At 37.9% G+C, this 26449-nt stretch overlaps 1 protein-coding gene across 1 annotated transcript; it reads right to left on the minus strand.

The window, feature by feature from the left end:
• Positions 1–9: 9 nt before the first annotated feature.
• Positions 10–15226, minus strand: snx4 (sorting nexin 4). Its single transcript, XM_061723699.1, has 14 exons — positions 15097–15226; positions 13572–13696; positions 10746–10887; positions 10469–10618; positions 9138–9185; positions 8868–8923; positions 8565–8637; positions 8078–8139; positions 5844–5909; positions 5669–5758; positions 3035–3134; positions 2099–2244; positions 1593–1707; positions 10–1483 (listed from the first exon to the last, which is right to left on the minus strand). The coding sequence occupies exons 1-14, from the start codon at positions 15220–15222 to the stop codon at positions 1436–1438; spliced, it is 1347 nt and encodes a 448-aa protein (XP_061579683.1). The 5' UTR covers positions 15223–15226; the 3' UTR covers positions 10–1435.
• Positions 15227–26449: the final 11223 nt, after the last annotated feature.

Genomic DNA, 26449 nt, shown 5'->3' on the forward strand with positions numbered 1-26449 from the left:
AATGCAGCATCATGATTCAAAAGGAAATTTATTAGAGTTCAGCACAATAATAACATTTGACACATTTTCTACAAAACACAAACACAAAGGCTCTTTGAGATCATTTAGTAAAATGTCAAATCTGGAAGGAAAGAAGAAAAAAAACATGTAGGATTTGCTGATCTCAGCACAACATTCAGATGTCAGATCTATTTGGCGTCGGATTTTCCCTCAGATTGATACGAAGGATGCCAAATGTTGTTGTGTTGTGTTCGTCTATTGCATAAAATGTGAAATAGTGGGAATCAAATGTTGAAGTTTCCACATTTTGGTCACAACTTTCCATAAAGCTGTTAGAAAAAGTGATGAGGCACATTCACAATGGGTGGAGAAGGTTGGCGAGTTATCTTTTTTTGGCTGTTCTTGTACAAAAACGAATTCTTATCAAAGCCGTACATCCTGATGGCAAAGTAAAGTCTTAACCATTGATCTGCATGTGTGTGGCTTCTAACAACATTGGATGTTCTTTGTGGAACAAAGAGGTATGCAAATATGTAAACAGGTAAAGAAAGTAAAGTCAATATCAATTATCTTACACACTTCAAGTTTAAGAGCCCTGTGTTGTACTCCTGTGATCTATACCTTCAAAGCATTTGGTCATCAGAATCTTGGTCAATTTTCAATCAATCAAGACAACTTCAGAAAAAAAAAAAGACTGAAGTAAATGTGAAAGGGTTGCTTAATGTGACTGAGCTTATTCTCTGAGGCAGACAGCACGTAAACTCTCTCACTTCTGCTTATTAAGTTAAAAACACTGTTCTTCTATTTTTAGGAGGTTCAAGGGAGTCAAACAAAATCTTCGAGCTTCAAGATGCCAATGCAGATTTTAAATTCAGCGAAGAGACAACGTAATCCAAACATAACCCGATACAAACCATAAAACACGTGACATGAATGTGCAGCGTCAGGTGCAAGATTTTAAGAAGCAAATTGTTGTGAAGTATTTCTATTCAAGATGAAAAAAAACTAAGTGAAAGACGCTGAAGTTGAAACGGTGCATTGCTTGTACTCGAGTTTCTGCTTGAGCACGCCCTCAACTGTGCAACTCGGGACAAAAGCTTCAACTTTGAACCATCTGCTGGATGGAGCTCAGATCAACTGAAAGGTAGTGCTCGCGTTAAGACACTTGAATTTAAAAGATGTTAAATTCATTTAAGAATGCTTTTAAGTAGTCTTACTGTTTCCAAATAAATGTGTGTGTGTGTGTGTGTGTGAGAGAGAGAGTGAGTGAGAAAGAAAAGACAGAGGAAAACTGATAGAATTATTTGTAAAATTGCAGGCAAAGTAGACGCAGTATTCGGCCGCTGACTCATCCCCACGACACTGCAGCTGGTCCCAGTCTGAACAATCTGAGAGACTCCTGGTTTGGTGCAAAGTGACTGGAGAGAGAAGTGGCTCACATTTTGTTGAAGCACTCCTTGGCATTGGACCACACCTGAATTCCCTGGAACATTAAACACGAGGAAGAGCATGTGAGTTATACTAACCATCCAAAGTATGAGGTTTTATATAAAGAGATAAGAGCCAGAACTTGAATAGAAGCAAAGGCATACCTTCTTACACATGCTGATCTGCATGATGGCATAGCTGATTAGTGCTTCACGTAAATCTTTATCTTTCTGCTCCTTAAAACGTTCTATGTCGTCCCATGCTGTTCGGATGAACTCCCTAAAGACACACAAACACATATTTTGACGTGGAACAGATAAGACAGGAGAGCAAACAGACTGCACGCTGGAAGACAAAACCAAAATCAAAGCTTCACTTGGCAAACTCCTTATTTATTCATGTCCTACTTTCTTTTTTTTTTTTGCATATTACAGATGTGGCTTTTGCTTGAATAATATCTATCACGTTGCTTGACTTGAAGACTGCACCTGACTGACTAAGAACTTACTTAAATGTGAATACATTAAGTTATGTTTCTCTTTTTTGAATTAGTTGGTTGAAACTGTTAATTTGTCAGATTATGTAGTGTATTTTCATTTCGAAGTACAGAGAGTGAGGGGCTTTAAAGGACAGACAAAGTGGACGGTTGATGATCTGGTGTTGGACGTACCGGGACTCGGCGTTCTTCTCCTTGAGCGCTTCCTCTCCCTCCAGGATACTCTCTTCCAGGGCTGCTATCCTGCTCTCCCTCTGTTCAGGACTCTCTTGGCCAAACAATTTACTGGTCATTCCCTTCAGAGAAAATATTCGTACCGTCTAAACTCAAACACAGACACACAGGAAAAAAAAAAAAAGACATTAAATTATGACTTGATCAACTCAAATGGGAAAACAAGTTTTCTTATATTGATCGGAATACTACACTGCATGTCTGCAATGCTCAGTCTTTACATTAAACTTAAAATGGTGGTGTGTGACATTTGTGTTTTTGGCTAAATGATGCATTCAGTCAGAACAACAAAGGCATTATTTTCGGAAGCTTGTGCCGAGTAATGTTGGTTTGTCATCGCACCCAGTAAAGCTCAGCAAGCTCAAACATCAACCTCGTTAAAGAAATAAAAAGTCGATAGATGTAAGTCCAGGCAAAGAAGGCAAATTGGAGAGGAAAAAAAAAAAAACAGTTGACACTGTGTGGTTTTGAACTCCTTGAACTGTGTGACATAACTTTGTGGTTGAAACAAAACCTCGAGGGCAAAGGTGCATCTTGGAAACAAGTTTCTGTTCAGTTTGGAAATTTGGATGCGTTTGTTTTTCCTTGCAGTATATATATTAATAAACAGAGACACCTTTGTATCTGGCGACTTATACAACAGTATGTGCACTGAGGGATCTTCTGGGCTGCCAGCAACAAAACGACATGCTGGACATTTTACAAAGGTAAAAAAAATAATATTTTTTGATCTGGATATGAGACCTTAATATTGTAATTTATTTCATATATATATATATATATATATATACATACATACATACATACATACATACATACATACACACACATATATATAATAATATAAATAAAAAAAGCTGTGTGAGGGTGTGTTACCCCAGTTGCCAACTCTTCTTTCTGTTGTTTCTTATAAGTGAGGTCCTGCGACGCCGTCTCCAACTCATACTGGATCAATTCATGTTTCCTGCACACTGACCTTCATACACGGACAAAGTGACAAACATACAAACAAAAAGACAATTAAAAAGACATTATTAAATCATGTGTAAAAGTTGGTATCCCCTCTTTCAATCCTACGATTTTACTAAATAAAAATCTTCTGATTGCAGTGGGTCTGAGAATTACATAAATGCAACCTCGGCTGAACAAACTTCAGTTTTTTTTTACCCTACAACATCATTTATTTGACAAAAATTAAGCCAGTCCTCCAAGGAGTCAACATCTCAGCAGTTTTACTCCAAGGTCAGACTGGGCGATGTTAGCAAAACTGCACCTGAACAAACCACAAGCCTTCTGGAACAACAACCTCTAGGCTGATAAGACCAAAGTGGAGATGTTTGTCTTCAATGCTCAGCGCCGTTTGCAGAAAATCAGAGCATTTCAGCATCAACGTCTCATACCCACCGACCGTCAAGCAAACCAGTGGATAGGTGATCATTTGGGATCGTTTTGCAATACTGTAGTCATCAAGTGGATCATGACCTCCTTTGTATTCCAGAGTACTTTAGAGGCAAATGTGAAGCCATCTGTATTGCAGCTAAATCTTGGCTGAATCTGGGCCATGCAAAAGCACAATAACTCAAATCACACCAGCAAATCAACAACAGAGTGGCAGAAAAATGAAAGCATTGGTTTTGAATGGTGAGTCAAAGTTTGGTCCTACACCCGAGTGCAGTTTCGTGGACCTTGAGAGAACCTTAAGATAAGTGAATGCCTAAAAACCTCAACCGGCTGAAGCACAGAATCAATGTTGTTCGGAAGAATGGACCAAAATTCCTTCACAGTGAAGTAAGAGTCTGATTAATTCATAAAAAACAACTGCTTCAACTTTTTTGCTGGAAAGGTTGAACGTTCAAAGGAGTAAATCATGGAGGTAATTACGACCGACCATATGACCCCCCACTTTCTGGCTTCATTTGAGTTAAATGAGTAATGGTACAATGGAGAAAAAAAAAGAAGTTATATTTTGTTGTACTGACCTTATACCAAGACTGAACCGCACCAATATCTTATATAGGTTTCTTTTTAAACATAATTAGATTTGTCTGTGATGACACACAACACTTTTACAACATATTAGAATGAGCGCTGCATATAAGGAGTAAACATAACATGCCTGCAAGCACCCGTAGATGAAGTAATATTTATTACAAATGTGAAAACAAAGTAAACCCTGTTTAACTTCTTAAGGTTTTATAAATCCCAGCATAAACAAATATACAAAGAAACATACATGTGGTCATAACCAGAGCTGAAAATTAGGTCACTATAAATTCAAATTAACAACCCATTGAACATTATGCCTTGTGATTATTTATTAACAAACATTAAACCAGATGTGGAAGTAGCGTGTGGAAGTAGCGGCTGGGTGCAATAAATCAAATGTACTTGATTAAATAATCATCAGCAAGTGTGGCCAATTCTACCAGAGCAAACGCTTGGACGGTTTGATGTCATGGAGCAGTTAGGCGTGTTAACATAATGCCATGGACGAATGATAGTAGAACTCAGAACTAAAAGACATCTATTTTCATCCTCATCATCTGGTAATGTTTAAAATCGAAATTGTATGGAAATGGCTTTAGAGTCCATAATTTTACCGTGAAAAAGATTATTTACAAGTAAGAAACATTCAAGACTGCCGTCAGTCTTCCCAGGGATGTACATCAGACCATGCACTGCTCAGAAAGGTTCACGATCTTCCCATTGCACTAAGACTGAATGAAAAGTGCAAAGGTTTGGCCAAAATACACAGTGGCACATTCGGCAGAAATCAGACCCAAGATATCAGCACAAAGACTTCATTCCCAACTGTCAAGCACAGTGGTGAAGGAGTTATGATTTGTGTTTGATTTACAGTGGAAAGGCTGTGAGGACCTGCCAGTCACAAGTTCAACAGTAACCATTAACTCCTACGTACACCAAAGTATTCTCTCAGGCAAATTAGAGGTCATTTGTCTGAAAGCTGAAACCTGGACAAACCATCAGGACAGTAGTCCCAAATACACAAGCACATCTACCCCCCTACAGAGGGGCTTGTGTCCCAAATACACTAGAAAATCTACAATGTCAAATCTAAAAATGAAAGGAATCAATATGTTGTAAAAGTCCAATCAAATAAGCTCAATCCAGTTTAAATAAGCGTGGATTGAAACGCCTTGACGGAGTGAGTGGGGTTAGAGTATTACCGGTTGCATCTTAAATTATTGCGCAAGTCCAAGGGTTAAAAAGGCTGCTGAGATGTGCTTTTTATTTTGCTTATGGTGACAGTTAGGAACTTGGGTCAGCGGGGTTCTGGTCTGTTTGTGGATTTATGTTTTCCATTTAGCTTTTTTCCAGATGTGGGTATTCTAAAGCAAACTGTTTATGGCGATATTAAACATTCTCTGCTCAGAAATATACAAAAAAATGTTTTACTCCCTTGCTTCAGAGCAAACATTCATGTGTTTCTGTGCAGTGGCAAGACCACAGAATCTGGCATTTGATGACTTTTCCCTTTTAGCCGTTTACCTCACAGCCTCAGTGTAGAAGAGATATTCTTTCAGTTGGTCTGCATAATGTTCTTCTTCTTCCAGAATGTCATCTATTGAGGCAGCATACCTAGACACATGAACCCCAAATCATACTTATTAGGCAGCTGAGGCGAAGTACAACACTAAGGGAATATCTGTAGTCTGGTACTTACGTGTCCATGTGGTGGCCGGCACTCTGCAGTCCATCTCCCATCTCTTTTTCTATAACGCTCCATTCACTGGAAATGTCAACATTGAGGCATTTGTTAAACTTGACTTAAAAAGTAATCTCTTCTCAGACAGTACAACCTAAAAGTTAGTTTTTTGACAATATTTCAGATACATTATGGTGAATTATCTTATTTATAATCAATGATTTTTATTTTGTTTTAGTACTAAATCTTGTCTCATCTTGTGAAAGGGCTTTTTTTTTCTTTTTTGATACAGGTCTGAGTGTTGTTTTTTTAAACATAGCTTAATGACTTATTGATAAAGAGATAGCTACTTCTCTTCAAAACCCGAGGGAAGTTTTGAGTAAAACACAAGGATTTTTAGATTTACTTTTTTTTTTTTTTTTTTATTACATCAGAAGAGATTTCTTTCTCTGTAGAGACCCCACACGTAAAGATAAAACATTTCTTTGTAGTATTTATCGCACTGTTTGTGATAAATTGATGAACTCCAATAATCTCAGTACAGCACACCACATATGCAACGATTCTGTGCTGCAACTCGTCAAGATTCTCGGCCTCCTAGCCAGAAATCTTGAGTGATCAAATGCAATTTAAGACAAACGAAACATAGCAACAGCCATAGCAACCAGAAAACACAACACCACGGAAGAAGATAGACAAGACGAAGAAATGATGGTGGTCTTGGGACTGTTGTGTTCGGAAAAATCCTGAAATAAAAAAAGACCACGGAAAAAATCCTGAAAATGGCATTAACACGGACCGAATAGTCCACTGAGCGAGCTCGAGGTGAGTTGTTGTCACGTTCACTAGCTCGCTTGCTCTCGATTGACTACATTCTGTTCCACGTCACAACATTTTCGGGTTCCCCCACACACACATTAAGACTTTTTGTTGGAACGTTGAACAAGTTCAATACTTGCGATTGTCAGCCCAAACCTGTTTCTGAGCCGATTATCGGGACAAATTCAGTCTTAACGCACCTCAGACCACAGGATAATCTGATAAGATTTAAAATAATCAGGAGTTGGTCGGGAAGGGAAAAATCAGGACAAAAACAGCCCAATAATCTTTATGTGTGTACCCTGCTTAAGACAGTCTCTACGTGCACTAAAAACTTTTGAAATGCAGCCGCTTGTTAGTCCCTAACTTAGAAAGTCTTAAAAGCACTTACAAGGTTTGTCCCACACCACAAATGCAGGCTGTTATGCCACAACATTTGTCTGTAGCTGCTGAGGCCTGGCTTTAAAGTCGCTGGCAGGTGAGTTCAACTCTCTGCTGATTTCCAAAGCGTTCAGGTGAGTAATGGCTTAAGATATGGCCAGTCTTTCATTTCTTGTTTTGTTTTTCAACCACCAATTCAAACCCCTCCAGTTGACTTTACAGAAGCAGATGTTTTCTTGCACTGTCTGTATTTCACAGGTGGTCTTTTTGCAGTCACCATCTCCACACATTACATAGTCTGAGACCATACCTTTATCGCTGCACGGCAGATGTTTGACAACTCTGCAGCATTTATCACCATTATATTAAAGTTAGCCTCCACTCTTCATTTATTTCCTCAATCAACCTGCTGTTCAGTCACTTTCTTTGGGACCCTCACTGTCATTCTCAATTTCTCAACCCCCCTGAAACTGTTATGTAATGCTGAAAGCGCCACTTGTAATCTGCACATTCAGGTTTCCTGGCACTGCACCACCAGCTGGTGGGAATTAAAGTCTTGGTGTTTGAAAATCTCCAAAGCAAATACAGGACAACCTTACCTTTTCAGATGTATACAAATGGCAAAAAAAAAAAAACAACAAAAGCACATCCTAATATCAGATCATTTTTGCTTTCTTGTTTTGTTTTTTTAAATAAAGCATTAAGAAAGAGACATAAAAAATAAATAAAAGGGTTAAGACAAAAGCTGGTATCTTCATGCAAAATGGATCTTACGCAAGTCCATCATGATAACGATACAATGATCTGGGTAATTCATGTAATCTGCAACCATGCAGATCAATTCTAGATGGATACAGTAAATTATATATATATATATATATATATATATATATATATATATATATATATATATATATATATATATATATATATATTTACACATACATACATACACACACATTTAAATGACTTATGTTGTTTGTTTAAGTTTTTAAACATGGAGTAATGCTATCACCTAATAATTGTGAAAAATGATACTACAAGAGTCTTACCTGAAAACTCGGCCGTAGTTACCATGGACCTTGTAAACACCATAAAGTCTGTCAGCAACTCGCTGTAAAAATAGCAATTAAAACAGCCAATAAGTATTTTGTTGTTTTTTTGACGCCAGGTTCCCTTGTTTTCAGTTCCTCATTTAATATACTTCATGTGAACTGAAGCATGTTTGTATTACTGTTAAAAGCCTTCGAGTGTTTCCCCATATTAATACTCGTGGGTGATGGTGAGCCTTTATGCCTTTGTTACGGAAAGCCAAAAGAATATATGAATAAGCTGGTGAATAAAAAAAACTAGGCAAACTAAAGGATTCATTGTCCTTTTTTATTTTTCACAGTTGATAAGGGCGTGGAAGTCAATGGACTTTTTAAAAGTAGCCTTAGCCAATTTGGTTAACAAATAAAACATGAACAAAAACAAAGCCTGTGTCAAATTTATATGGCACGCATGAATAAGTGTGTGTTTGCATATACCGAAACTTACCGCTCTCACCCTGAGTAGCTGAGAGATGACGGTGTTCAACTCATCACTGTAGTTTTTCAGTGCTATGAAACGCCTGAAGAACAAAACATTTCTATGTTATTTTCTGAACCAGTTTTCTGACACTAGTTTTCATTTTCAGCATGTGTTAACTAAGATGAGTAATTTTCAAACATCCGGTTACAAAATAGCCACAAAGTATTATCATATAATGACTTGTGTTAGTCTTCATGATTATTTTTGATTCACATTTATAGTTTTAAATTTGTGTGGGACATTTAAAAAAGAACCGGTGTTTGAACCTACTGGTCAGGGTTTTTGACTCTGAATGTGGCATTCAAAGACTTAAGTCTGGAATCCACCTGGTAAAAACAGAACATAAATTTTATTGTGGTATTCTGGAAAATCAGTGAAAATATACTTTTATACAATTAAGAGCTGATTAGATCAAGCGATGCTGAAACAGCTTTTGTTGTCAACAGAAGTCGCATTCAAGAAACTGAGGGTGAGGAATTTAAAAGACTTTTGTAAGACAGACAGTCATCTGTGAAAGTAATCATGCACAACTAACTGTACCTTGTCTTGGAAACCTGTCTCCAAAACGGCTTCCCTCCAGCCTTTCTCCTGAGGACATTTATTGGACACAAGACAGACAAGGACATCAACCAGAATGTGGCAACATGAAGTCTTCAAGAAGACTATTATACTACAACTAAACACAGGGAGACTAAACTAACTCAGTCTTTTCTGACAGGATATGATGAAAAAGCTCATTTAAATTTGGCAAAATTTAACTACGAGCGCAATAAATTCTATATCCACATTAACAGATAAAGAGTTACGGTAGTTAGTTTAGGTGCATGTAAGGGTTCTGCAGCAGAAACTACTGGGTTTCTAATGGCACTTTTCCACTAGTACCTACTCAGCCCGGCTCCGCTCGCCTCCACTCGGTTTGGCACTTTCCCACTAGGGATCTACCCGTGCTGAGTAGATACTTTTTCTGTTTCTACTCTGCCGAGGTTCTAAGCGGGCTGAATCGGGCTGTATCTGACGTCTGCATGCCACCGATTGGTCAGGGGGTTGGGAGTCAGACGTCTGAGTCAGGATGTGACATCAGCAAAAGAGCGACTCTGACGACGGCTTCTTGTTAATTTTATTCGACCAGCAATGGCATCGCAAATGTCTGTTTCGTGATCCAACTCTGAGGCGCAGATGTTCATAAACCTGGTGGCTGAGGAGAATATTAAAAAGGGATCTAGACGGGCAATAAGGAACAAAAAGATCTACCAGGAGCTCTATCATTTCATATCTGCTCGCGGCTACCAGACTTTTCAGCAGCGCTGAGACGAACTAAAAAAAATTAAAAAGAGTCGCCGCTTGAAGATTCTCTCACTCTCATTTTTTTCAACTTGATTTCGAACACAAGTCACAGACCCAGCAGCCCATATATCGTCTCCCCTATGTTCTACATCTTTGGAGTTGTTGTCTTCTTCGTTTAGACCACACAATGAAATACGTCACAGCAGCTTCACTCCTACTTCTGCTCCAGGTGCTGAATTGTTATGGGAAAAAAAACCAGTCCGAGTTGAATCGAGCCAAGCTGAGATGAGTAGAGCCGAGTAGGTACAAGTGGAAAAGTGCCATAAATGTCTAGGATTACTGGGTGGTTACTGCAGGGAGCTTAAGAAATACAGTTCACAATCTATACTGACATGGCATAGTACTATACAGTACCTTTATATGGGAATCTTTGCTTTACATTTCTTTCTCTTTATCTGAATCCGAGAGCAGCATTTGGGATAATATTAGTTTCAAAATCTTAGTTACACTACAGTTAAATTGTGCATGTTTAATGTATTGTAACTGACTCCAAAGTGACATTAAAAGCTAGACGTTAAGTTACTAACCTCTGTGAGAAAGAGAAGGAAGATTTTGTCATTGGAAAGGACAGGATGTGAGGCAACACGCAACAGGAAGTTTTCTAGACCAACTCTCCGTCGTTCAACAAAATCTGGGTCGAGGTTGTCCGCTGAAAGCTTATGCCAAACAAACTCAGCCTAGAAAAAACAAGGCATCATCATCATTTACTGAACGGTAGAAGCAAAAAGCAAACAGTTATATTCATCAACGTGCATGAAATGAATTTTGTTTATGACTAAGTTTCGTCACTTCTGCGTCTCTCACCCTTTTCTCTGGCAGTGGGGGGATGATGAAATAGGGGTAGGTGACCAGGAGGTAAGTTCTGAGCAGCTCAAACTCACTATAGCGTCTCCACAAAGTGTCAGGTGCAGCTGGCGTACCTCCTTCGGGCACAGATTCAACTGGCCTTCACACAGAAGAATAGGAATAAACATGATTTTTCCACATTTTTAAGAAACCCTAAGCCATTTGCAATATTGATCTTGCTTCAAGCAACTTGTGCCACAAGAAAAGAGGAAAATGTAGACAGGATTCTTTCCTTAAAAGTATTACCGGGTGAGTATACATTCACAAAAAATAACGGGTATAAAATCAGTCAGTGTTTGCAGTCACAGCTTTTTACAATACATGTACAGATATATTGTTTGCAAACTGTTGTTGACTCTAAAGACTCAACTCAATCAGCCCATCAATTAGTATGGAGAAGCTGAGATGCAATGTTTTTTTATTTTCACAAGAACTGGTATTTGTTTTGTTTCATTTTAATTGTAGCAATGAGATGCAGTAAATTTCCTTTGATACTTTCCTTTGACTTGACGGGCTCATGGTAGGTTACAAGGGTAGGTTCAGTATAAGCAACGCTTCAACCTACACCCTGTCAGTTTGTCTTTGTTTTGCTGCTCTTTCGTTGTTTGATAACTGAATACATTAAACTGAACTGCAAGTCATAGTCATAGAGTCTTAATATATACCAGAAATATATGGGCTGACAATATTATGAATGATCCACTATATTTTGGCACATACCAAATCTTTGCATATAGTTATATTAAGTTGTCAAAATAACAATACTATGTTAATTCAATACACCAATTTAGAATGGAAATGCCGGCCTAATTTATTTTAACCAGGTTAACTTTTGTTTGTATGACATGTGACTGTTTTTCCTGACTGATATACTTTCTGTTTCATACATTATCAAATAATGTAAGTGTAAAAAGAAATGCAATAATTAGGACAGATCAAGACTGAGCAATAAAATGCATTAAATACTAACAGCAACAGGAGAACAAAAGAATGATGCCAACATAAATTTAAAAACATGTCATTCTCTTTTGGTTTTTAAGAAAATGGTTTGTAAAGCTATAAGCTATAAGCTTATAAGTGTGATTGACTATCTGTTAATGTTTCTTTGCTTTTCTGTTGTTTCTTTGCCTTTTGTTGTTTCTTCACTTTTCTATTGTCTCCTTGGTTTTCTGGAGGTTGGTAGCCAAAAAAAATAAAGTTGGTAATATAGGATAGGCTTTTATAAGCAGTTTGCTTCTGCCTATGCCTTTTCAGTCATTGTTCAACGCATGATTATTGGTTTTGTGTGAAATGTCAATGCTGTGCACAATGTTTTTTTGGTGTTTTGTGTTATCATGATTGAATAAACTTCATTCAGAAAGACTTTAAACTGACGGACCTGATATCCTTCAATGACTTTGGTTCGATCTTGAAGGACCTAGAGCGTGAAAGCATTGGACAGTGTCTCTGTACCTGATTGTAGTTATGTCTTCCTCAACATCTGCACTTTATATGATTGATGTGATTACCTACTGTTAACTGGCTGTGACCTCCTATGCATCTGCACTTTATAAGACGTGGTTTTATCATTTTATTGCTACGTTGTTCCTCTGTTATTGTTTTGTATTCTGTCTTTTAACCTTGTGATTTTATTTGTTTTGACGTGCGCTGCTGCCTTTTGGCCAGGTCACCCTTGTGAAAGAGATCCTTGATCTCAATGGGCTACTACCTGGTTCAATAAAGGTTAAATAAAAAAATAATAAAAAATTCAATCATTCATTCATTCATTCATTAGCATCTATAGATCTAAGTGGTCCTACTACTCAAACACCCCCAGCTGATCTGCAAGCTTGCAGCAGTGCTGTATTAAAGGGAAAGTTCGTTTTTTTACAACCTGGACCTCATTTCTGGCATTTTTTAAGGTCGTATACTCACCCAGGCAAGTTTGGTGTCATTTGGAGTCCTTCGGAAGATATTTGGGGGTTTTTTGCGAGCCGCTTCTCCGTATAACGGTAGTGAACGGGGCACAGCGGGACACAGACGATGCAGCGTCTAAATAACACATGATTGCCGCGAAACTCGTTCATTTCTTTTATGAATCACTAGATCTGTTTCCAGGACCTGTTGTCTACATCCGGGGCTGTGTGTGTAACAAATAAATCAGTTTGTAAACAAGACCTCTGCATCGCAGACACAGCTCCGTGTACAGCTGGAGTTCGCTACTGTTAGTTTACTGTTAGTTATTTGAAACATGTCTGAATATTTGTCAAATTCTGAGGTTGTGGACGACGACTTTGAATATGATGGACGTCCTTACCGTTTTGAGCCAGAGTATACGGCTGAAGAGCTCACTGAACGGAGGACAGAGTGCGCGCACAGAGATGACGTCATGCAGGTCAGAGGTCTTGTTTACAAACTGATTTATTTGTTACACACACAGCCCCGGATGAAGACAACAGGTCCTGGAAGCAGATCTAGTGATTCATAAAATAAATGAAGAGTTTTGCGGCAATCATGTGTTATTTAGACGCTGCATCGTCTGTGTCCCGCTGTGCCCCATTCACTACCGTTATATGGAGAAGCGACTCGCAAAAAAAACCCCTAATATCTTCCGAAGGACTCCAAATGACACCAAACTTTTCTGGGTGAGTATACGACCATAAAAAATGCCAGAAATAAGGTCCAGGTTGTAAAAAAACGAACTTTCCCTTTAAGATGCATGCATGTACTGCTACTGCAGTATCAGAAAACTGCATATGCAATAAAGTGATTGCATGTCAGCTGAGACTCCAGTTTACCACTTACCGCACTTCTATGAGGTAGACGGTGTAGGTTTCCTGCATGTTAACCGTGTTCTTCCCGGTCCTCTTCTCTGCTTCTGCCACACTTATCTCCATTTTTCTCAACAGAGCTGTGCCTCTTTCCACCATCTACATACCAGAAGAAGAAGAAATGAAGAAATGAAGAAAAAATGATTAAGAGCATTAGGATTCTGTGTAAACAAGACATGGAAAAACTTATTCATGCATTCATTTTCAGTAGGTTGGATTATTGCAATGGCATCTTTACAGGCCTTAACAAGAAATCTATCAGGCAGCTGCAGCTGATCCAGAACGCTGCCGCCAGAGTCCTTACAAACACCTGGAAACTGGACCACATTACACCGGTCATGAAATCACTACACTGGCTTCCAGTGAGTCAAAGGATAGAGTTTAAAATCTTACTGCTGGTCTACAAAGACCTGAATGGTCTTGGACCAAAATACATGGTTGATCTGTTAGTTCCTATGAAGCTCCCAGACCCCTGAGGTTCATCTGGATCTGGTTTGTTGTCTGTCCCAAGAACCAGAACCAAGCAAGGTGAGGCAGCGTTCAGTTATTCTGCTCCTCACCGGTGGAACAAACTTCCTGTAGACCTGAGGTCTGCTCCAACTGTCAGCTCCTTTAAATCAGGGTTAAAAACATTACTGTTTACTCAAGCGTACCCCTAAATTAAACGTATCTGCTGTATTCTACTGCCCTTACTTTTAACAACTTGTGCTCTTTATTATTTTACTTCTTTTCTTATCATCTTATTCAATCTTATTTGTTATTTACTGTCTAATTATGTACTGTCTAATTATGTCTTGCCGCTTTTAATGTCAATGTAAAGCACTTTGAATTACCTTGTGTTGAATTGTGCTATATAAATAAATTTGCCTTGCCTTGCCTTAGGGGAAATGAAAAACTATTGGTCTTGTGTAAATGTTAAAGGTGCAGAGCGTGATCAAAGGCGTGTCACGTCACGAGAAACACATTTACAAAGTACAAACAAATGTGTTGCAGTACAACCCAGAATTACGTATTTTTTTGCTTTAAGATGCTCCATTAATCACGGCTGAAGATAAAACGCAAAGATGTGGATGACACTTGGTGAAAGTAAACGCAGGAAAAGCAGCAACATTCTTTACAAAGTTTGGGAAACCGCGAGCGAAGGCTTATTTTGTAACTCTTGACTTTTAAGTGCAGAGGTGGTGGTTGAAAATATCACTAAAGCAAATTAACACTCCATAAAAATGCAACCACTTATATACTTTTTCTTAATGGAGAAAAAAAATTGTGGAAAGTCTCCATTGCTAAAGGCTGATTTATGGTTCCGCGTTACTCCAACGCAGAGCCTACGGCGTAGGGTACGCGGCGACGCGCACACTACGCCGTCGATTTAACGCGGAACCATAATTCAGGCTTGACACTTATCTAGCTAACTCACGCCGCAGTCGGAATGCATTATCGACAGGAAACGATGGATTTAAACGTCAAAAACGTATGTTATAAAGAACTTGAAGAACGACCGTGTTTATGAGGTTGTTCTCCGATTCCGCTGAAGTGATGTCGGTGTTGCCAATCACGGCGACGTCTTCGCTGCTGCCACAGGCCGCCATGTTGGTCAGCTGAGCGAGGGCTGCAGCTCTGCGCATGCGCCGCTCATCACCAGGCAAGGCAAGTTTATTGTGTAGCTGCAGCACAGTTCAACACAAGGTAATTCACAGTGCTTTACATCAACATTAAAAGCAGCAAGACACAGTTAAACAGTAAATAAGAAATAAGATGAAATAAAATGATGAATGAATTTGAATGAATTTATTTCGAACATGTATATTAAAAATAAAAATAAACAGTAACATCTTCATATGCACATAGGTTCGAAAAAGGAGTAGGAAGAAGTATACACTTTTTCCTAGTTTCTACCCCTTTATAACTCTATGAATTTTCATTATTGTTATTATTATATCTACACAATATCCATATAAATATAGTCAATATAAATACTACATAAACATGCCTATTACTACATAATTATCCATAAGTATATAGAAAATATAAATATTACATAAATATTATATCAATATATAGAAAATACAAATATCATATAAATGTATATAAATATATACTATATAAACTACATACATATCCCGATAAATATATATATGCTACATACATAATAAATATATAACATATATTACATAATTATAACTATCCCTCTCAACATATAATATATACTACATAAATATCCACATAAATATCTAAACATATCTTAAGGAAGTATAATATACCATTTTTCCCTATTGCTTATCACACTCCTCGCTAACCCATTTCCTCTTCCATATACCTAATAAATAATTTTTTGTATCTCTTTTTAAACAGATTTATGTTAGTACTTTGTTTCATTTCCTGCTCCAATGATAAGAACAGAAGTAAAATTAAAAAAAGCTCAAGTTGTTAACAAGCAAGGGCAGTAGAGTACAGCAGGTAAGTATTTAATTTAGGAGTACACTTCAGTAAACAGTAATGTTTTTAGGCCTGATTTAAAGGATCTACAGTTGGAGCAGACCTCAGGTCTACAGGAAGTTTGTTCCACCGGTGAGGAGCAGAATAACTGAACGCTGCCTCACCTTGCTTGGTTCTTGTTCTTGGGACACACAACAAACCAGATCCAGATGAACCTCAGGGGTCTGGGAGCTTCATAGGAACTAACAGATCAAGCATGTATTTTGGTCCAAGACCATTCAGGTCTTTGTAGACCAGCAGTAAGATTTTAAACTATCCTTTGACTCACTGGAAGCCAGTGTAGTGATTTCATGACCGGTGTAATGTGGTCCAGTTTCCTGGTGTTTGTAAGGACTCTGGCTTTACTCAAACTACACTGCACAACTTTTTCCTTTATCTTTTTCCTTTTAAAGAAAAAAATACACATATAGAAAATAACGTAACATTATAAGAATTACATCAAATCCAGAAACATTCTGATTATTCAACTTTTTCAAAGAAATAATGATTAACTATGATTTCTTTTTAAAAAGATACTCCAAAAAAGATCTTACATCTGTGCTGAAATTGTTCATGTGATATACTTGTCTTTTTTAAAGCAAATAGTTCACTAGAGGAGATCCGTAACCAGAGTTACTATATAGGTGTGTGAGCATGAATGGTTTATCTTTCAAGATGATAATAATAAATAAAGAAAAGATGCAACTTTCAAGCAGTTCAATTGATGGTTTTCAAGCTTTTCAACACATCTTGTTGAACCCACTGCCCTGCATCTGCAGTTGCATCCTGGACATGTTTCTGTGGCAAGGCTGACATCTGCTGGTGTGATTAGGGTAGTGATTATATCTACCGGTATCTTGTCTCCAAAGTAAGACTCACAAAGCAGTAACTGTACTCACCCTTTAAAATATTTGACATGCTAATATCAAAGTCAGCAATACAGATAATGACTTTTCTTACTGTGAGGATATCATGTCATTTCCTGTAATGGCCTGAGTTTTGAACAGTAAACGCAACACTTGCAGTCCTGTTTTTTATTGTGTTTCCAAAACATGATCCGGTCCAGCTTTTAAAGGCACAGGCCAATTTACCCTCTCTCATCTCTTTCTGTTTTTATTACCACAAAGGTCTCTCCCCTTGCCTCAACCAAAAATTTTCAATGTACTTTAAAGTGTAGAAACTCAGCAACAATACTTAACACAAACCAAAAGAAATCTAATTGGTGTCCTCGCACTCTTTCCTGGTGTGCTTTAGAATAGGTCTGAAGTTGACTTTTGAGGCTCTCTTAGACCTTTCGCTTTATTTTTTTCCTGACCTTTAAGCCTCATTTAAGTCCCATTGTACGCAGACTGTGGTGTTCAAAACTTTTATTTGTTTCAAAGGCACGCCTCGAGACCAGAGGTTACAGAGCATTCAAGGTCAAAGCCCCGTAACTGTAAAAGGAGCTGCCTCAGGAAAGCAGGTCAGCAGTGTCAATAACCTCCTCAAAATCTGCCTTTTAAACACACTTTTATCGGAGAGAATTTGATTTTAATTTGGATTTTTATTGGTTGACTGGAACTATATTTTGTAATGTTTCATCATTTGCTTTCATTTACTACCCTCGCACGATTTCCCAATATTCTCATCTGCTGCTTCTTTCGAGCACGTTGTAGCAGATGTTCAGAAAAGTTATTATTATGTATTATCCTTTCATCCCGTTCTTAATTTTTGTGGATAGGTTGTGGACCCAGATCTGTTTGAGTGGAATGCGGTAGGCCTCAAGCTAGTAAACAGCACAGAAACACGGCCCTCTAGTTCCTGTGGTCACACTGTTGTGCAGTGTTTAATGTTTAAAGAGAAGGGTGGGGCAGCATTTAGTAAGGAAGCATTTTATATAATACCAGTGGCTATGGAATTGGGTGTTTGGCTATTGTGGGATGTGGAGGGGAGATGAAAAAGAGAAAGGGATGTAGTGAAAATGTCTGAAAGGCAACAGTAGCTATAAAGTGGAAATGAATAAACAGTGTCATTATCTGTGTATTGATGCAGCAGGTATAGAGGGATGGAAGGGGTGACGGTGGGATGTGGTTTCAGGCTGCAGCGTGTCCGGAAACCCAAACCTTGTGCTGTGACCAGTCGCTGTCTCAGCAACAGCATAGCTACCATTCTTTCCTGCCACTGACCTCAAACCAGGCACCACCACTTCCTGTCCGCATACATTGGCATTCACACACAAATACTGGCACATAAACCTCCAGTCCTATTTGGCTGACTATAATTGACTATTTGACAACTTTTTACAACTGTCTGACCAACGTTCTTAAACCCCAGCTACAATAAGCAATGCATTGTGTGCGTGTGTGTGTTTTTGTGTGCATAATGTGCACGTGTTTCTTCCTGGCATATATTTTTAGAAGTCCTGAGCAAGCTTTTCACTAACTATAATTTAGATGTGTGTATTATACACTGATATGGGATTTTCATACCCAAATTCCTGGCAAGAATAGCAGCTGTCTTTGATTAACCAATTGATCAACGAGTCAAAGGAAACTAAATAAATAAATAAATAGATAAATTGGTGTCTTTCAACAAATTAGTTTAATGGTTATTTGTATTTTTGGTACCTTTTTATTTATTTATTTATTTCAAAATTTTGACATAAAATTTTCCCTTTGATGCTTTATATATATATATATATATATATATATATATATATATATATATATATATATATATATATATATATATATATATATATATATATATATATATATATATATATATATATATGTATATATATATATATACACCGCTGGTCCAGCACCCAAATCCAGAGAAGTGGAAGTTGCTAGATGGATGGATGTCCTTATTAAATACAACCAAGGTTACTCACACTTTCTTTGCACAATGACAGAGAAAGTTATTGCTCTTGATCTGGTTTACTTTTCGAACAGCAGATGGAAGCAAAAATCCAGCAAAGCAACCTGCGGTACATGAGTGTCAGAATTACACCCAGCATTCACTGAATGAAATGAGTTTGAAGGACTGCATGACTGACTCACTAAGCCCTGCCACCTCATGGCAGGAGAGTTCTTGGTTTAAACCTCAGGTGGAGCCTTTCCATGGGCAGTTTGCATGTTTATACTTTAGTTTTCTGGGGGCCTATCATCATTCCTGCAGATTTAAAGGCATGAATGTTGCATTAGCTGAAAATTCTTGAACTGACTGTTCAGAATAATCATATCGGTGGGGGAGTGCATGTTTTCAGTTCATTTGTTAACCCTATGTTTTAATGATGACCTGTCCAGGGTCTACCTTGATGTCGTCCAGGATAGGTTCCAGTTTAGGCTAAACCATAAAGTTTATTACTTTAATTTATGCAACAGAAAAAAAAACAATCCAAAACTATTGTCATATTTAATCCTTTATTATTCCACAGCTTTGGTACAATAAAAGATCATGAAGTCACACTAGCACCAAGCTATCAAACAGTTGGTACCTATTTTTGGGTTGCATGCCTCATCTTAACTAGTTTAAACATGCCCTTGGTCACTGTCGCCAAACAACGCAATGTTTGGCTCATTTGAAAAAAAATCTGTCCTCCCAGTACTTTTTTTACTTTGTCTGTGTGGTTAGCTGCATACTTCAGTGAAGTTAGAAGGTGTCAATTTTGGAGCAGGGGCTCCTCTTTCGGATGGGAGCACTTCAGTTCAGAATGATGTAAACCTTCCTCCACTGTAGACAGTAATGCCTGTGCTCTGGCAGCTTTCAGTTTATGGAAGAGCAATAAAGTACAGCAAGAAAACACAAACGTAGGGAATTTTTTATTTTTTTTGTCATCAACTTCAATTAATTGCCAGTATACGGAACATCCACTTTTGGATTTTAGGTTTGCAATAAATGCTAATAAAAAAGTGGGATGGTAAAACTTTCATTACTTTTTAATGTTATCATTCTTTCTCGCAACATTCTGGTTTAGGTTCCTAAACTGAGGAAATAAGACCATGAAAAATGTCAGTCGATTTCACTTCAGTAGTACAGTATTTCCCATTCTTCCTCTCAACACATTCTTGGTGGACAGATTGGGACTGAAGGGAGACTTGTCTTGTACCTGTACTAACATCTTCCTGTTCCTGTTCATGTCTTTGCAGTTTATTCAGGATGTGGATTTGTAAATTTATGGATGTCCCATGAAAAGAACTGGTCTTTAAGGCAACACACGTTGCTTTAAAATTATAATGGAATTTCCTGCATTAATGCTGCCATCACACAAATGTAAATAATCCTTGACAAGGTACTATTAGAAGCTCATACCATTGAAGATCTTCCCTTTTTGAGTTGTTGCTGATAATAGTGTGGATGGTCCTTATCCTTTGGCAGCCATTTCTTCCATAAAACATCTGGAATACTGATTCCTCTGACCACAATACACATGTATTTATGTGTTGCCCATCCCAGAAGCCTCAGAGCCCAGAGAAGTCAGTGATGCCTCTGGACAAAGTTAACGTAAGGGTTCTTCTTTGTACGGTTTATTTTTAAATGGCATTTGTGAAGACAGTTCTGTATTGTAGTAGAGTGTTTCTCAAATAGATGTCACCTAAGGGTGAGGGTACGTAGCAATACTCCTGGGGCTGCGTCAGACTGAAGAAAAAGAAATGTAAGAGAAAAATATTTGTCATCAAAACTATAATAAATAAATGATTGATTGATAAACAGTTTATTAAAAGAGAAATTTATCTTTTATAAAAAAAGTTTTATATTCCGTATTTAATATCAGTATCCTAAAATTCATCAATTTCTACCATATTCCTTGATCCCCGTCATATGTGCCAAGTATAACCTGTCAATCACCCGCCACAAACAAAACTAACAATGGAGTCGTTGAAGGTTGCAGGATAGAAAAAAATGATGCCAAAATATGGGGGAACAAGTCGCAAAGAAGGAGGAATTACAGCAGGCAAAATACCACAATATTTCAAGAAATAGGTTTTAATGTAATTTACATCCACAGACTTTAACCCGCCGAAGGCTTTGTCTTATTTCTGTGGGGAAAAATTAGCAAATGGTACTGTAGCAAGAAATAAAACAAGCACATCTCCAGTGGCATCTTACCACAAAACACTGATGTCATGTTGGTAAGACCCCTGAGTTCTTAAGGAGACAGCCTCCAGAATGCAGGTCATCACAATACTCTATGGGAAAAGCTTCCACGATATCAGCCCGGAGGCCTCTTATGCTGTGTCCATTCACTATCGCTGAAGATCTGCTACTTCCAGTTGCTGTTGTCCCAGACTGAGATCGTGCAGAACGCAGCAGACAAACTATTGTCAAATTACTCTGTTTCAAGCAGAAGATAAAACAGGAACGGACATCGTGAATCAAATTGTGGGAAAACTTAATGACTCCTTTGCCTTCCAGCTGGATGAATGGTTTCATTTTCATTCTGTTGTTTTGTTTTGAATGTATGAGATTTGACATCAAACCAATGGCACATTTTTGTCTGTTCTCGAGGGCAATAACACTGAAAAAGGTTTGAGAAACACGCATGTAATATGTGATAAAGGTTGTTTGTTGTGACGGTTTCTATGTTAGTCCTGCCCATCCAAACCTTTCCCCCCTGATATTAAGGATTTCCCTCCAGACCCTGAACAAAACAAATACACCTATTTAGAGGTTTGTGGAAGCGAAGCCAATGGTCAACCATCTATTATTTATACCTTCTTTATCCTATTCAGGGGGACTGGGATCTTCTGAAAATGAGAGAGGGCACTTTTGATTGGGGGGAAAAAAAGTTTAGCTTTTCTTTAAATGCCTAGAATGATCAGTCATTCTAAACATAGACTTTCACATAAAGTTTCATGTGTTAGGTACTTTAACTTCTTTTTGATTAAAAGTTACGTGAGATATTTGTTTTCCTTTAAACTAAATATCTATTTTAAAGGAAGTTGCATTTCCTGCATTTATGTTTATGTTCGTACATACAAACCATTCAGGAAGATCATAAAGAGGAGGTCCTTGTGGTCAGTAGAAATGAACACATGTTTTTCTCTATGTCATAGTCTCCATCTTTCCTTCATTTTCCTCCCCTCCATCCTGCTATTCTTGCCTTTGACAGTGGTGGAAAACTGCAGTGTGTCCAGGGAGCCTATATTTGTGTGGGTGAGTCTGTATCACATACACATGTGTATGAAATCCCATGATGCAATGTAGTTGGCCATGCTTATAATTAAGGTATGCCCTTGTGTTTTTAAAATAATTCTGTATAAATAACCTCTATACATTGCGTAATTATTGATTTCTTTCAGCATTTGCCTTATTGCAAGAGTATGAAATTTGAATTGGATGTTAGATAACTTTTCAACTTTAGTCAAAATGTTGTAGATCATATGTTTTAGGCTTTACACAATCGTGAAATACCAAAACATTGTTTTGAAATCATAATTTTCTAAGTTTCCTACACATAATAAATAATTCCCTCTGTTGTCTGCTCTCCCATTTGCTGCCATGGGAAATTAAGATGTGTCAGTCAAGTCAAGCTCCTTGACTGCATGACTGTCGCTGGCTTGCAACGATGTCACACATACATTTACTGTTGATGTGCACTTAAGATCTAACACACACATGTAAGCAAGCATGCAGAGTGTGAGCAATGCAGTGTAATAAGTAGCGTGGCAGAAATGCGGTCAGCTTTGCCCCATGTCCAATCATTGAGAAACCACATGAAGGGTTCTTGGTATTAAAGGACAAGGCTTGGTTGGCTGGGAGGGAATCTGTCATGCAACAAGAAAACTGTGTTTTGCGCCATTTTTCCCCCTTTCATGTCTTTTCTAGCCTTTTTTTTTTTTAAATTCCCCCATCTAAGCCGCTTTTCCTTCCACTTCCTTGCCCTTCCTCTTCTAAATGTTTTCCTCCTCTTTATTTATTTCATTCTGGGTCACATTAGACTCAGTTATAATATTCTCCATCTTAAAATGCTGAGACCACAGGAATGTTCCGTCAGAGAGGTGGGCAGACCCAGGGGGGGCGGGACAGACCAACATAACCAATTAAGGAGGAGATTGAGGTAAGACGGACAGCTTCTAAATGGTGTAATAACAACCTTCTAAAATGTAATTACAATGCAATAGCAATAGACACTTATAATGAAAGGATGTATATGCCAAAGTGATTTCCTAATTATGGCCTTGGCATAATGGGTGACTGTTAACATGGCGTGGAGATTATAGAGAGGTGTTTGAATGTAGAAATTCAACCACATGGACTTGTAACAATAATGAAGAGTGTTATGGCCAATCGGAATAATCTGCCAATGATCAGAGCTCCAGATTAGAAATTATCGAAAAAAATGTATTGATGAGGTGGTGCGACTTTAAGTAGGTGATGTAATTACCGGTAGATACGTTATGAGAGCATCTCATTGTTTTAACATTCAATCAAAGATATATAATATGTTTGATAATATTTCAAACAATAATGTTTCTGACTGTTGATCACACTGAATTTTTTTTTTGTAGCACAGGACCAGTACATCCATCAGTCCGTCCATCCATCATCCCTCGTCCATCCATCCATCCATCCATCCATCCATCCATCCATCCATCCATCCATCCATCCATCCATCCATCCATCCATCCATCCATCCATCCATCCATCCATCCATCCATCCATCCATCCATCCATCCATCCATGTCTAACAAGAGGAGTGGATGGTGGTGTCCATTATTACAGAGCATCCCAGAATAGAGTCTCGTTTTATTACAAGTCCCTCTGGTCGCCGTGGCTACCCAAATTACAGGCCAGCCTTCTCACACATAAAAAAGGTTGCGCTGCCGAAAACCAGCCACCTCAATAAAGGATGGATTAGAAAATCCTTTGCTTTTTTTCCCTTCCTTTCCTTTTTGAAAGGTTTTCAGTACATTTTTTTCCCCCTCTGGTGTTTTGTTTTATGTTGGGGTGCAGCGGTCTTCTTCAGTGGTTCTGCTCCCCGACCCTGCGGCGGGAAAATACGCTCACTTGTGGGTTCCTGGGAAGGCAGCGGTGGACAAAACATCTGCTGGGAGCAAGCTGCATGTAAGTGTGTGTGAGAATGCATGCATGTGTCTATATGTGAGCATATGTGCATGTTGGAACACTGGCTTGGCATCCTGTTTATAATCTGTTTGAGTGATAGCAAAACAGCAAGAGGTAGCAAGAAAATAGTCAGTTTGCCTTCAGCTCTTAAGATGCACAATAAAAATCAACATGCAAAGTTTAGCTGTTGACCAACAAGTTATTGAAACTGCGGAAAGATACCTTATGTTACCACTTCATAGACTTTTTAAGATCTTAAAACCTAAGCCAACTTATATCAGGTGTATAAAACCAATCTGAGTGTTACACATGATCCCTTTATTGATTAACCCTGACTCAGGCGAGGCATGACCACAATTTTAGTAAGAGCTGAACTTCCAGTGCTTGACAGTCAGCGACAGAAGTGGTTTAGTTGATTATTCTCATGGCAACTACAACAGTCATACCAGTACATCAGTCAAATGCTGTGTAAATGTGCGTGCTTTAGTTTCTGTGAATGTAGAACATACCGCAGGCTTTGTTTGAGCCTAACTATAACTTACTTTGACTGTCAAGTGAGAGATTGTATATCACAATTAAAGGAAGAATGGAAATGAGATGTATTTAAAGACACCCCTTCAATGAAAAACAAGTGCTCACTCTTTTACAAGCAGATTTACCAGTAGCTATTTATTGATTTCACAAAAGATGCAAATGGAACCTGTAATAACTTGAATCTTCTTGTATCAGTGATTTAGAAATATAATTTGTCTTAAAGCGTTTCCAGCGGAAATAATAATCCTTGTAGGTTCCTGTGTTGTTACAAAGTACAGATCAATGAACACTTTATTTCGGACCTAGATTACTATCTGGACAACAAGCTCATGTGATGTATATATATATATATTAAACAACAGTGCATATAAGCAACAATATTATGCTTCTCCATGTTAAAAGCTTGTGGTTATAGTCTGAGCGGGAGTAACAGGAATAAGTTAAAGCCTGTCTCTTTTATGAAACACAGCAGATAACTGACTGAAAGATAAATGTCATCTGACTTTTAAACCAGAGGAAAAATGTGAGCATTTGATATAAGTACAGTAAACAATATAAGGATTTCTTATCATGTGGCAGCCTGCCGGAAACAGGGCTGTGCCCATCCTGAGTTCCTACTCATCGTTAAGAAGCCAGGGCTTTACTGGAAGTGTGAATGTGGTGTACGATGAAAGGATGGGATGAGGTGCATGAGTGTGTGTGTATATGTGTGTGTGGGTGTGTGTACACGTGTGGATGTCTGTTTGTGAATGTGTCGGCAGTGCATGCTATTATTATGTTGCTGTGGTTGTAATGATGTAAGATACTTGCAAGGGAGTAAACAAGAGCAGCACGCTATCTATAAACAACATTTGAAAACATCATGTTTCTGTTGGTTTCAAATAATTGGAAAACAGTCACAGCCAAGAAAAGACAAGACAATAAAAGATGTAGATTTCTGGCATGTTTGTCACTGATAAAACAAAGATCCGAGATCAGAAAAAGGTGTTATGATATGGAACATGCAATACGTGGGATATGGAATAAAATGTACTAGACAAAAAGGGTGTAAGACTTTGGAAAACATAGTTTCCAAATTAGATTTGTGTCTATGCCATTTATGCAATGGTATTTATGTGTAGTCCTTTGGTCATATAATGATATATAATGGAGGGTATAGTTATATGAACATTTCTTTCAATATTAATATGAGGAATATCCTTTTTTCCAAATTATAATGAATTTCTCACAGACGTTTTGACAAACTAAATATCAATAAACTCACCTGTTTGAAATAACACCATTAAGAAAAAAGAAGAAGACAAAAAGAATGAACAAATTACTAGAATTACACTGTCCCCACAAGATCTTTATTTACGAATATGTAGCAGCATAGAAATGTAGGAATGGACGTTTTATGAAAAGGAAAAAAAGAAAGCTGACCAGACAAATCATGGAATATCTTCAGTTATGTGTGCGTTCAGTGAAAGTTATGTCGGAGACTTTACTATTATTAAAACCCACATCAACTGTATGTCCTATAATATGTCAAACAGACTGCAATGAAATTGTACACAGACATTTATGGTCTGCAGAGGCTGAAGCCTTTCTCCCAGTAACATCAAAACATTTTGTCATTTTATAGGGCATGCAAATCAATTTTTTCACATCCAGTGAACACTGAAAATCTAAACACACAATGGTTGTTTTAGTTATTACTAAATATGACAAATCTATTCAAGTAATCAAAGTCAATTAAAATGCCTCCATGTGTTCCTGGGGTTTAAACTGCTTTTGTAGTTGTTATTTAAC

Source organism: Cololabis saira, chromosome 6 (genome assembly GCF_033807715.1).
Source record: "Cololabis saira isolate AMF1-May2022 chromosome 6, fColSai1.1, whole genome shotgun sequence".
Lineage (NCBI taxonomy): Eukaryota > Metazoa > Chordata > Actinopteri > Beloniformes > Belonidae > Cololabis > Cololabis saira.